The sequence below is a fragment of the Lithobates pipiens genome, unplaced genomic scaffold (genome assembly GCF_037356315.1).
Source record: "Lithobates pipiens isolate NorthernLeopardFrog02 unplaced genomic scaffold, aLitPip1_a1.2 Scaffold_169, whole genome shotgun sequence".
NCBI classification, from domain to species: Eukaryota; Metazoa; Chordata; class Amphibia; order Anura; family Ranidae; genus Lithobates; species Lithobates pipiens.
The window spans coordinates 358,504-372,042 of NW_027507754.1; the positions used below are offsets into that span (position 1 = coordinate 358,504).

The following is a 13,539-nucleotide window of genomic DNA, read 5'->3' on the forward strand; positions in this document are numbered from 1 at the left end:
CGCTATAACTTTTGCGCAAAGCAATCAATAATTGCTAATTGTGATTTTTTTTTACCAAAAATATGTAGAAGAATACGTATCAGCCTAAACTGAGGGAAAAAAAATGTTTTTTTATACATTTTTTGGGGATATTTATTATAGCAAAATATAAAAAAATATTGCATTTTTTTCAAAATTGTCGCTCTATTTTTGTTTATAGCGCAAAAAATAAAAACTGCAGAGGTGATCAAATACCATCAAAAGAAAGCTCTATTTGTGGGGAAAAAAGGACACCAATTTTGTTTGGGAGCCACGTCGCACGACTGCGCAAATGTCAGTTAAAGCGACACAGTGCCGAATCGCAAACAGGGGCCTGGTCCTTTAGCTGCAAAATGGTCCAGGGCGTAAGTGGTTAAGGACTTGTGGTCTAATATGGTTCAGGGAGGGGGGGTGCCTGCTTGCCCCCCCCCTTTCCTGGCCTGCCAGGCTGCATGCTTGGATAAGACTCTGGTATGGATTTTGGGGGGGACCCCATGCAACTCTTTTGTTTAGATTTATATACTCTATTTATTATACGCCAATACAAAAATTTTAGTTTTTGACTGAAACTTCCCTCTTAAAATGAATGTGCGTGTTATACACCTGTGCGTGTTATACGCCAAAAAATATGGTATATATATATATATATAATTTAAAAAACGGACCGTTTTTCCATTTACATTCGTGTAGGTCCACTAACGTTTTTTATAAACGGAACAAAAATAGAGACTTGTTGCATTTAAAAAACAGACCTGAACAAACAGGGATGTTAAGGGATGATCATCCCTTTACATCTGTTTGACCAAAGGAATGCATTATTGTCCGTTTTTCATCTGTCGATAGATGGAAAACGAACAGACAGCATGTCCATGTGAAAGGATCCTTAGAAGCTTAGAAGTTCTTTTACTTTTACTTTTAAAGTGGTAACGATGCAAGAACTTTCTTCCACAGTTAGTAGTATCATCAGACTGTAGATAAATAAAGCAAAAAACATAACCTACAGGGATATGGAAATTGGTAGCAACATAAACACACGCTCGTTGAATTGGATGAAATTATTTCTTTATTCATCCTTACAGACTGTAAATATGTAAGTAGTAATGATCCAATAACTTCTTAGTGAATCAAGCATTTTGTATTTATCTGACCAGGTCACAAACAAAAAAAAAATGCAAAAGAAAATGTGGATAACGCCTCTTATTATTTGCTATATAGCTGCATGTAGTTCACAGCAGTCTTTTTGTTGTCTCTTTTCTTAGGAGCTGTGCTACCTGTGTCTACAGCGGGCCCAGAAAAATATCCCGGTGTACTTCACAGAGGAGAGAAAACTGAAAGAAAAGGAAGAGGAGAGGATATTACAGCAATACCAGCACATGAAAGACCAAGAGGCCATGCTAAAGTCCCAGGTATTAACTACAATGCTATCATAACATACAACCCCAATTCCAGAAAAGTTGGGGCGCTGTGTAAAATCTATATAAAAACAGAATGCAATGATTTGCAAATCTCGTAAACTCATATTTTATTTACAGCAGAAAAGAGTAGACACATCAAATGTTTAAGCTGAGAAAATGTACCATTTTAAGAAAAAATATGGTCATTTTGAAATTGATGGCAGCAACACATCTCAAAAAAGTTAGGACCGGGCCATGTTTACCACGGTGTAGCCTCCCCTCTTCTCTTAACAATACTCTAAATGTCTGGGAACTGAGGAGACCAGTATCTGGAGTTCTGGGAAAGGGACGTTGTCCCATTCTTGCAGAATTATAACTGCTTTTCTTTGTCGTATTTTTCATTTCAAGATAGGCCAAATATTTTAAGTTGGTGAAAGATCTGGACTGCAGGTAGGCCTGTTAAGCACACAGACTCTTCTACTATGAAGCCATGCTGTAGTATGCGGTTTAGTATTGTCCTTCTGAAACAATGCAAGGCCTTCCCTGAAAGACATTGTCTGGATTGGAGCGATGCTGCTCTAAAACATGTCTAAAAATATCTTGAACACCTGAATAAAAGGTTATAGGTTACCTAGAGATAGAGACTAACCTAAGTAAACCAAACTCCTGATAAACTAAAGTCTTCATTAGCATCTACAGTATTGTTAGTAATGATAGACACACTGGTTAAGCACAGCTAACATTTCCATAATGTAAAGTACAGTGTTGTTCGTAATGTAATTGATAGAGCACAGTTATTTGTAACAGCCTACTCACTCTGGTAGGTTTGCTAAATAGAAGTTTTAAAATGTCTACTTTTTCTTTCTATACAGATGAAATCTCAAGCAATTCGAGAACAAAGTCAAAAAGACACAGCATACAACATGGGGGTTGCGGAAGCCATCAGGAATGAACGCAATGCCAGGAACACAGGTTTTTATGTGAGCACAGTGATATTCTCTTTGTCAGTGTTACCCTTGCTGATCTCCTAATGATACTCACTGGGCTAAACTGAAATCAAGGGTGACTGCATACCACTGACGCATTGGAGGGAGATTTACTGAAACTGGAGCACCCAAAGTCTGATGCAGCTGTGCATGGTAGCCAATCAGCTTCTAACTTTAGCTATTCAATTAAGCTATGACAGTAGAACCTGGAAGCTGATGCGGTTTCTATGCAGAGCATTATCAGATTTTGCATGCTCCAGTTTTAGTAAATCTCCCCTTATGACACCAAGAACCATTATTTTTATTGATTAAAGCACAGATGAGTCATTTGTGGTATTTGAATGAAGAGGATCGCTACAGTTTTTAGTAGGTTGGCAACAAAAATAGAAATAAAAGTATGTAGCCTTTTTAATATATAACCTTTTCACAATATACTTATTAGATATTCATAGTTAATGTAATCAGCTTAAAACGATCCTGACGTTAAAAAATAATGCCCAAGCAAGTGTACCTGCAAGAATGAATACATACTTTGCCACCGCTGCCAGAACACTGCATGGTTCAATAGAAATCCTCAGCTGGGAAATCAACATTTCCAGGAGTGTTGATGTTCTTGGGTCATACGGTGCTCACTGGTTTCTCCCAGTTACTATTGTATCCTGAAGTCATGGTTGAAGGTTATTTGGGAGTTCAGAGGGCCAAAGAGAATGACGCTTCTGGAAGTGTCAGTTTCCTAGCAGATTTCAGCAGAGAATTTCTGTTGAACCATGTGGCATGGGCAGCATGAAAAGGAAAGTATTTACTATTTTAGCACATTATCCTAAACAATGCAAACTGCAAACAGTAATATCATCAGTACATCTAATGAACAGTCAACAGCTAACAGTTATCTAATTAACAGTAAACTAATCGACATTCAGACATCCAAGCTTTGATTAGTCCCAGTTTGGCAACAGTCTACAACAATCTAGGAGACAAAATCATACAATGTCCCAATAGTCTGAAAAAAGTGGAATTAATGTATCTTCATAGATTCTGGAGGAGCTTCCCCAACCCAGTCTGCAGGAGGGCCACCATACTTCCTCTGACCATTAACCTGTACAAGATTAATAATACACCCTTCCATCCCCTCCAGAAGGGAAGCTTTGTTGTCTTTATTCAGAGAATTAATCCAAGCCTCGCTCTCAGCATTCATCACGTTGTTGTCCATCATTAGAAAATGAACTGCTCACTCCATGGAGTCAGAGGTTGAACTGAGCTCTTTTCCTTGCTCAGACTGCGAGACGCAGACAAAAGTCTCGGTCTCTTCCATGGGCCATAATCGGTTAGTAGAAGGCTAGCCGCTAATACCTGTCCCGGTTGGGTCTGCAACGAGTGCCATCTCATAAAATTGGAAACCCTTGGGAGACGACCTTATACATGTCTAAAAGGGCTTCCTGTATGGTGAGCCATAAGGAAGGCTTTGATAAGCAAGATGTAAACACTGGAGTAGGCTGCTCCTGTCGAAATCGGGTAAGTATGCAGTTGGCTAGGGTTGTGTAGTGTAGCTCAGAAGGTCTAGGCATAGTAAGTGTACTTTGTTTGAAGGTACACTTACCATTTAAAGCTGATCTCAAAGCTCCTCCCCTTCAAAACCCCCACCTGTCCTCATTCCCCTCCAACCAAATCCTGGCATTAAAATAACCATACCTAACCTTACCCAAATGTCCCATTTACTTGCCCATCTGCGGTCACGTGACATTCTTAGGCCTTCTCTCTGCTACTGTGCACCAGAGGTGGGATCCTTATTCTGCTTCCAGCATGAAGTGCACATTTCCTATTAGCTGTCAAGTGTTGGGGTCCCCTCAGGATTCAGGAGGGAATCTGCAGGCCATAACATCAGATGAGGGGAGGGTGGTGGGGGGTTAAATGCCAGAAATTCCTCATTCAAAATGGCCTAATTTTACATAGTTTTGATAAACATGGCCAAATTACCACACCAAATTGTTTACTGTATCTAACAACCTTTAGATTAGACTTTAATATTAAGCATGATTCACACTTCTGTTTCTTAACAATCATTATTTACATTTTATTCTTAGAGATCATACATTTTTCAGAAGAGGCCTCTGACCCCTCCAGCATTAATAAAACAGGAGCAATGTTACCAGTCGCTGACTAAGCAGATGGCGGACAGGCGAGGGAAGGAGGAAAAAGAGAAGCAGGACCAGGAATTGCTGGGCAGACTGGAACAGATTCAACTTGCTGATGAGTAAATGTCCTTTTCATCCAACATCTTACACATCGCATGTGACCTCTGACATCACATGACTTAGCTGTGGATTTTCTGGGTGTGGCAACTTACCCATATGCAGCTACTTCTTAAGGCCCATACACACGATCAGACTTTTTGACAACAAACATGCAAATTAGCTGTTTTGGAGCAACATCCGACCGTGTGTACGCTCCATCGGACAAACTTTTAGGGTTTTCATCGGACTTTTGTAGCTGTGTGAACGGACAAACTTTCTGGCAACAAAAGTCTGATGGAGCAAAGTCTGATCGTGTGTACAGAAAACCATAGGACTTTTGTACAAAGTACAAACACGCATGCTCAGAACCAATGCAAAAGATCAGACAACAATACAGAAGTTGACCAAAGGTGGCGGTAAAGAGCAGAAAAACCACGTGATTTGGTGAAAGTTGGCTAAAAAAGTCCTGCCGTGTGTATGCAATACAAGTTCTCGGCCGACGCCCTTTGTACAAAAATCCACAGGAACGTTTGTACAAAGTCCGATCGTGTGTATGAGGCTTTACTCATACATTGATTTGAGAAACTATTATTTTATGGACACACACTGGGGGGGTCTTCAGCTGCCTTTATTGAAAGAAAGAAAACAAATGCAGCCACCACATTTAAGAATTTGTGAGCTGCAATATATAAAACTTTAGTTTTTGGGTTTAATACTGCTTTAAGGAGCCACATGTTGCCTTGGTGGGGTGGCATGACTTCACACATAGTTCCAAATGTTTTTATTATAATTATTAATATTAATATTATATTAAGGAGAAAGCAAAAAAGTTCCAAAGAAATAGGTTCTTTCCAGCTTAAGCAGCGCAGCTTAAGCTGGAAAGAACCTATATTCTTTGGAACTTTTTTTGCTTTCTCCTTAATGTTATATTTGATTATAGCAGCTGCTTAGTTTCATTTACTTCTTATCTTGAGCGCTGGATAAGTGACCCTGTTTGCTTTTACTTATTGTACAATATTAATATTATACAGAGTTCATATAAAGACAACTTCATAGCTTTACAATATAAAGTGAGACAGTATAGTTACAATGGTTAGGAGAGTCCTGCCCATGAGAGCTTACAATCTTAAAGGGATGAGCGATACAAAAGTACAAAAGGTAATAACTGTGTGGAGATGAGTAAAAAGAAAAAGTTTAGTTGTTAGGTAGCGGTATGATAGGCTTCTTTGAGGACAAGAGTTTTTAGAGATTGTCTAAAGAGAAGACTGAAGACAGAGTAGGAGATAGGCAGGTTGGGGTAGGGAGTTCCAGAGGAGGGGGGAGGCTCCACAGATGTCCCGGAGGCAATCATGGGAGGAGGTGACAAGGGAGCTAGAGAGCAGGAGGCATTAGGAGTAGAGGGTGGTCTTGTATGTTGTTATTGTTAGTAGTTTGAATTTCATGTGTTGGGTAAGAGAAAACCAGTGAAACTATTCAAATGCCAATTTATTCATTGACATACCTCCCAAAACAGAGTCTTTCCAGAAGGTATGGTCACCTGCTGACTTAGCACCATCCACAAGCAGCTAACTCTTTAGCACTTAAGCCCCGGACCATTTGGCTGGCCAAAGACCAGAGCACTTTTTGCGATTCAGCGCTGCGTCACTAGTAACAGACAATTGCGCAGTTGTGAGACGTGGCTCCGAAACAATATTGACATCCTTTTTTTCCCACAAATAGAGCTTTCTTTTTGTGGTATTTAATCACCTCTGCGGTTTTTCTTTTTTGCGTTATAAACAAAAAAATTGCGTCAATTTTGAAAAAAACACTTTAATTTTTGCTATAATAAATACCCCCAAAACATATATAAAAACATATTTTTTTCCATAGTTTAGGCTGATACATATTCTTCTACATATTTTTGGTAAAAAATATGGCAAGAAGCATTTATTGATTGGTTTGCGCAAAAGATATAGCGTCTACAATATAGGGGATAGTTTTATGGTATTTTTATAAATTTTTTTGTTTTTTTTACTAGTAATGGCGGCGATCAGCAATTTTTATCATGACTTACGAGATTATGGCGGACACATCGGACACTTTTGGTGCGATTTTGGGACCATTCACATTTATACAGCGATCAGTGCAATTAAAAATGCATTGATTATTGTGTAAATGTGACTGGCAGTGAATGGGTTAACCACTAGGTGGCGCTGTAGGGGTTAAGTGTGTAAAAGGGAGTGATTCTAACTGTGGAGGGGAGGGGCTGTGTGTGACATGTCACTGATCACCGTTCCCAATTTACAGGCAGTGACAGTGTCATTAGGCAGAACGGGGAGATGCTTGTTTATATTAGCACCTCCCCGTTCTTCCTCACCGTAAGACGATCGCGGGTATGCCCGCGGTCATTGAGACTCGATGTCCACGATCACAGTCACGGAGCTCCTGGCTCTTAAAGGGCCTGCAGGCCAAAATGTATTCTGCTACATGTCTTTGGTAAAAAAATAAAAAATCCCAATAAGTGTATATTAACCACTTGCTTACTGGTCACTTTGACCCCCTTAATGCCTCGACCAGCTTTCAGCTCTGTCACACTTTCAATGACAATTGCGCGCTCATGCATCACTGTACCCAAAAATGTTATCTTTTTATTCACACTTTTGTTCACACTTTTGGTGGTATTTATTCACCACTGGGTTTTTTATTTTTTGCTAAACATAAAAAAAAATTTAAAAAAATTTGAAAAATATATGTTTTTCTTGGGGGTCGATTTAAAAAATTTTGCAAACAGGAAATATTTCTCCTTCACTGATGTGCTCTGATAAGGCTGCACTGGTGGGTACTAATCCGCTGTTCTGATGGGCACTGATATGCTGCACTGATTGGCAGCACTGATAGGCACTGTTGGGGCTGCACTGATGATCAGGACACTGATGATCAGTGCCCTGATTTATCATTGTAGATGTCCCCTTTCACACTTTCCGGTTACCAGCTCTCCTCCCCTCACGCTGTGACAGCATGTGAGGAAAGGAATGCCGATATCAGGCAAGGGTGTTCACATTGTGATCGGACACAGCTGATCACATGGTAAAGGGCCACTGTGGTTGGTCCTTTACCTCAGTCTGTGATCAGCTGTGTCTGAAGGACATAGCAATCACAGAGCAAGCCGAGTGTGGTGGGCATGGTTTTGGGAGGACGTCAATAGACGCAGTCCCAAAACTGGATGAATGCGCTGTAGCCATGTTTCGGCTTTAGCGCGGTCGGTGAGTGGTTAATTGGTGTGTGTGAAAGTTATGCCGTCTACAAATGATGGTTTATACAGTGGGGGGAAATAATTATTTGACCCCCTACAGATTTTGTAAGTTTTCCCACTTACAAAGAAATGAAGGGTCTATCATTTCTATCATTTGTGTCTTTTAAATGATAGAGACAGAATATCAACCAAAAATACAGAAAAAAACACACAATACAAATATTATAAATTGAGTTGCAGTTCAGTGAGTAAAATAAGTAGGTGATCTCCAAGAAAAACATGACTGAGTACTGGGTGGAGAAACCCTTGTTGGCAAGCACAGAGGTAAGACGTTTCTTGTAGTTGGTTACCAGGTTTGCACACATCTCAGAAGGCATTTTGATCCACTCTTCTTTACAGATCTTATCTAAATCCTTAGGGTTTCTTGGCTGTCACTTGGCAACTCAATGTTTCAGCTCCCTCCATACATTTTCTATAGGATTAAAGTCTGGAGACTGGCTTGACCACTCCATGACCTTAATGTACTTCTTCTTGAGCCACTCCTTTGTTGCCTTGGCAGTATGTTTTGGGTCATTGTCATGCTGGAAGACCCATCCACGACCCATCTTCAGTGTCGGAAAGTCAGTCTGTACCTTTAGCAGAGAAACTGCCCCAAAGCATAATGTTTGAACCTGCTTGACTGTAGGGATGGTGTTCTGAGGGTCATAGTCCGCATTTTTCTTCCTCCAAACACAGCGAGTCAAGCTAATGCCAAAGAGCTTAATTTTGATCTAATCTGACCACATTCTCCTGAATCATTTAGATGTTCTTTGACAAACTTTAGACAGGCCTGTACATGTGCCTTCTTGAGGAGGGGGACCTTGCGGGCACTCCAGGATTTCAATCCATGGTGGTGTATTGTGTTCCCAATGGTTTGTTTGGTTACCGTGATCCCAATTGCCTTGAGACCATTCACAAGTTCCTCCTGTGTAGTTCTGGGCTGATCCCTCACTTCACTCATGATCATCCTCACCCCATGAGGCAAAATCTTGAATGAAGCTCTAGACCGAGGGCGATTGATGGTTATTTTGTAGTTCAGCCATTTGCAAATAATTGCTCCAACAGTTGTCTCCTTCTCACCAAGCTTCTTACTGATAGTGCTGTAGCCCATTCCAGCCTTGCGCAAGTCTACAATCTTGTCCCTGACGTCCTTTTGACAGCTCTTTGATCTTGCCCATAATGTTGTTTGAATGGAAGAAAAAGATTCTGTGGTCAGGTGTCTTTTCTACACATAACGAGCTGTCATTAGGAGCATCTTCTTAAAGAGGAACTGCAGTCTGCTCACATAATGTGTAATAAAAACATCTTTGCCATTCTGAACCTTCCCTCAAACCACTTTGCATATTATTCTATTTATCCACTTTCAGCCCCGGACCATTTTGCTGGCCAAAGACCAGACCACTTTTTGCGATTCGGCACTGTGTCGCTTTAACTGACAATTGCGCGGTCATGCGACGTGGCTCCCAAACAAAATTGACGTCCTTTTTTCCCACAAATAGAGCTTTCTTTTGGTGGTATTTGATCACCTCTGCGGTTTTTATTTTTTGCGCTATAAAAAAAAATAGGGCGACAATTTTGAAAAAAAAACGCATTATTTTTTACTTTTTGTTATAATAAATATCCCCCAAAAATATATAAAAAAAGTTTTTTCCCTCAGTTTAGGCCGATACATATTCTTCTACATATTTTTGGTTAAAAAAAAATCGCAATAAGCGATTATTGTTTGGTTTGCGCAAAAGTTATAGCGTTTACAAAATAGGGGATAGTTTTATGACATTTTTATTAATAATTTTTTTTTTTACTAGTAATGGCGGTGATCAGCAATTTTTATTGTGACTGCGACATTATGGCGGACACATCGGACATTTTTGGGACCATTGTCATTTATACAGCAATCACTGCTATACAAATGCAGTGATTCCTGTGTAAATGACACTGGCAGTGAAGGGGTTAACCAGTGGGTGGCAGTGTAGGGTTTAAGTGTTCCTAGGGGTGTGTTACTAACTGTGGGGGGGTTGGGCTTTCTTTTAGTGAACACTGATCTCTGCTCCAATCCCATGGAGCAGAGATCAGCGTCACTTGTTGCTAGGCAGAAAAGGGAGATGCTGTTTACAACGACATCTCCCAGTTCAGCCACCCCTTGAGACGATCGTGGGTATTCCCGAGGCGATCGAGTCCGCGGGACCCGCGACCGGACTCACGGGGGTCCCGACCGGCATGCGAGCACGCCGCCGGCGGCGCGCTCGCGATGGCAGGGCGGCATTTAAGATTGGACGTACCTGTACGCCAATATGCCTGCCTGTGCCATTCTGCCAACATACATCGGCGTGCGCCAGTCGGGAAGGGGATATACTGTGATTCTGTATTTGCCAAATATGCTGCAGAAATTTCCCTCCACTGAGTCTGGCTGCAGCCATTTTAGCTGTAGGCGGCTGAAGCCGCTGCCTGTTCACTTCCTGGATTTACACAGACACACAGAGGCACACCTCCAGCTCTGCAGCCCTGCAGCTCTCATTGGCCCTCTCATGACTCATCCCCCCCTCTCTTCCTGGTAAACTCTCACAAGAGTTAGAGAGAGAGAAAGAGCGGGAGCTGTGCATGATGTCATAAGCCTAGGCTAATGACCAGACAAGAAACAGGAAGTGGGCTGTATAAGGTATTTACTGGCAGAAAAAAATGTTTTACTATCCAAAGTTAAAATAACAAGAGCAGAAGATTTAATAGATGGAAAGTTGAAAAAATGACTAAAGTTCCGCTTTAAATTGACAGGACTAATCTGTGTACCACATGAGCACATACTGTAGCCAGTTTGTGGGAGCCAGAATTTATGTTGGTTGCTATGGGATCAAATACTTATTTTACTCACTGAACTGCAACTCAGTTTATAAAATTTGAATTTTGTGTTTTTTTTCTGGATTTTTCGTTGATATTCTGTCTTTGTCATTTAAAATACACCTATGGTAAAAATTATAGACCCTTCATTTCTTTGTCAGTGGGCAAACAGGTAATGGCAGTGATCAGTGATTTAAAGTGGGACTGTGATAGTGTGGCGGGCAATCTGGAACTAACTAACCCTTGCTGGGAGGTACACTAACTGACTGACAGTGACATCAATAGTGACACTAATATAGTGATCAGATATAATACTGTAAACTGTATTAATGAGACTGGTTGGGAAGGAGTTAACATCAGGGGCAATCAAGGAGTTAACTGTATGCATACAAGTGTGATGTGTGCTGCTTTTACTAACAGATCTGGTTGTTTATTATGAAACAGCAAAATTGCTGATGTGTTTACAGAATCCTGTATGGTTGTAAACACAGGATTCTGCGCTGTGATTGACTACAGGCACGGCCCTAAATCATTGGCTGGGACCTGCTGACAAAATCCTTCTGTAGCCAGTGATAGTGCAGGTTAGCAGGGGGAACATGCATTCAGTAAATGTACTGTGGGCGGCTGGGAACTGGTTAACCAGTTCTAGCCCAAGGACGTCATATGACGTCCTGAACTTTGAGTGAGGATATCTGAATGGCGCCTGCAGCTGCAGGCATCTTTCAGATATCATATTTTACGTGCCGCCGATTCTGTGCACCGTAAGAACAGTCACAGTGGCAGTTCAGCCGTTTGATCATTCACCATCACCCTCTCCCGCCGCCCTGTGGTGCTTCTCCGGGCTCGTCCGTATGATCGCGAGCCAGAGAACAAGTCGGCCGCCGCCAGAAGTAGATCATAGAGATTTCTAGTGAACATCTCTATGACCCTTTATACCTCTCTATGGCCCGTCACGTCCGGGCCTGTGGGTGTAAACAAAGCCGGGGACGCGGCTGGAAAGGCCGAAACAGTTTTTTGTTTTTTTTTTCATCTGGGTCTTTTCAGCCTGGAGGAGATGATGAAAGGTCTTATAGACCCCACATCTCTCCATAAAGAGGACCTGTCACGCACTGTTTCTATTACAAGAGATGTTTGTAATAGGAATAAATGTGATCAAAAAAAATTAAAGAGAAAGTGTAAAAATAAAAAAATAAAGGTAAAATAAATAATAAAAAAAATAAAACAATTTAAAGTGCCCCGCCCTCGCGTGTTTGCGCACAGAAGCGAATGCATATGTAAGTCGCTCCCACGTAAGTAAACAACATTAAATCACACATGTGAGGTATTACCATGTGCGTTAGGGTGAGAGCAATAATTCTAGCCCAAGCGCTCCTCTGTAACTGTAAAATATTTTAAAGCGTCGCCTATGGAGATATTTAAGTACCAAATTTTGGCGCCATTCCACGAGTGTGCGCAGTTTTAAAAAGTGACATGTTAGGTATCGATTTACTCGGCGTAACATCATCTTTCACATCATACAAAAAAATGGGCTTTACTGTTTTGTTTTGTTTTTTTAAATTCATGAAGCTCTGAAATTGTTTATTTTCCCCAAAAAAAAAAACGCATTAAAAAAATTCCTGCGCAAATACAGTATGAAGTAAAAAGTTACAACGATTGCCATTTTATTCCCTAGAGTCTCTGCTAAAAAAACATATATAGACCCCTTTCACACTGGGGCATTTTTCAGGCGTTTTTCAGGCGCTTTAGCGTTTTAAAAAAGCGCCTGTAAAGCGCTTGAAAGAAGCCTCATCTGCAATCCCAATGTGAAAGCCCGAGTGCTTTCACACTGAGATGTCTTTCACACTAAGATCCCTTTCACACTGGGGCATTTTTCAGGCGCTTTAGCTTAAAAAAATCCCGAGTGCTTTCACACTGAGGCGCTGCGCTGGCAGGGCGTCAAAAAAAGTCCTGCAAGCAGCTTCTTCGCAGTGCTTTTGGAGCGGTGAATACATCGCTCCTAAAGCGCCCCTTCCCATTAAAATCAATGGGAAGCGCCTGCAAAATGCCTGAAAAGTGCCGGCAAAGAGATTTTGGCAGCGGCGCTTTGTGGGCGTATTTAACCCTTTATTTGGCCACTAACAGGGATTAAATGCGCCCCACTAGCGCTCAAAAAGCGCTGGTAAAGCGAGCGTTTTTTCGGCGCTGACATTGTGAAAGGGCTCTTAAAGCACTTGGACTTTCACATTGGGATGAGAAGCTGAGTTTAGCACTTTATTTTTTGAAAGATCAACAGATACTTTTCTGTGATTCCACTGTCTTCAAAGGGAAACGACATGGATGTATTTCGGAAATGAGCTGCGTATTTTTATTTTGCCAAAGCATATATAAGTAGAATTTGCGTAGCACTGGGCCAGCAACCAATGTCTTCTATTGTATGGAGATTGCAGGAAAATTAGTGAGTAAATGATGAAACAACGAGGTGATTTTACTGTAAATACTAATATCCCTTTAAATAACGGCATTTTCATTTGTAAGTGAAGATTTTGTTACCATTACAACATGTATGGTCATAGGACAGGAATACGGTTACAAGTCTTCTTCATCTTTTACATATAACCTGCTCAGTTTCATGTTTATCAGAGTCTTAAAGCTCTGTTCTCCTGCTGGGTAATGCTTAGGAAGGACAATCTGCCCCCTGATCCCTTCTTACACTTCTAAAGAATTTCCCCGCTGATATTTATAGCCGGTCAGTTGAAGTGCCCCCCCCCCCCCCCAGCATGATACACGCGACCTCTTTTTGTACATATTCAGCCGTTATAAGAGGTTAT

General features: G+C 41.1%; 1 protein-coding gene across 2 annotated transcripts in view; it reads left to right on the top strand.

Annotated features, from left to right (window-relative positions):
* Nucleotides 1–13,539, top strand: part of CCDC81 (coiled-coil domain containing 81) — a 106,203-nt gene that overhangs the window by 72,503 nt on the left and 20,161 nt on the right. For both annotated transcript variants that reach the window (XM_077484921.1, XM_077484923.1), the window contains exons 10-12: nucleotides 1,278–1,424; nucleotides 2,285–2,392; nucleotides 4,480–4,649. In XM_077484921.1, the coding sequence (XP_077341047.1) occupies nucleotides 1,278–1,424; nucleotides 2,285–2,392; nucleotides 4,480–4,649 (425 nt within the window). The remainder of the gene's footprint in view (nucleotides 1–1,277; nucleotides 1,425–2,284; nucleotides 2,393–4,479; nucleotides 4,650–13,539) is intronic.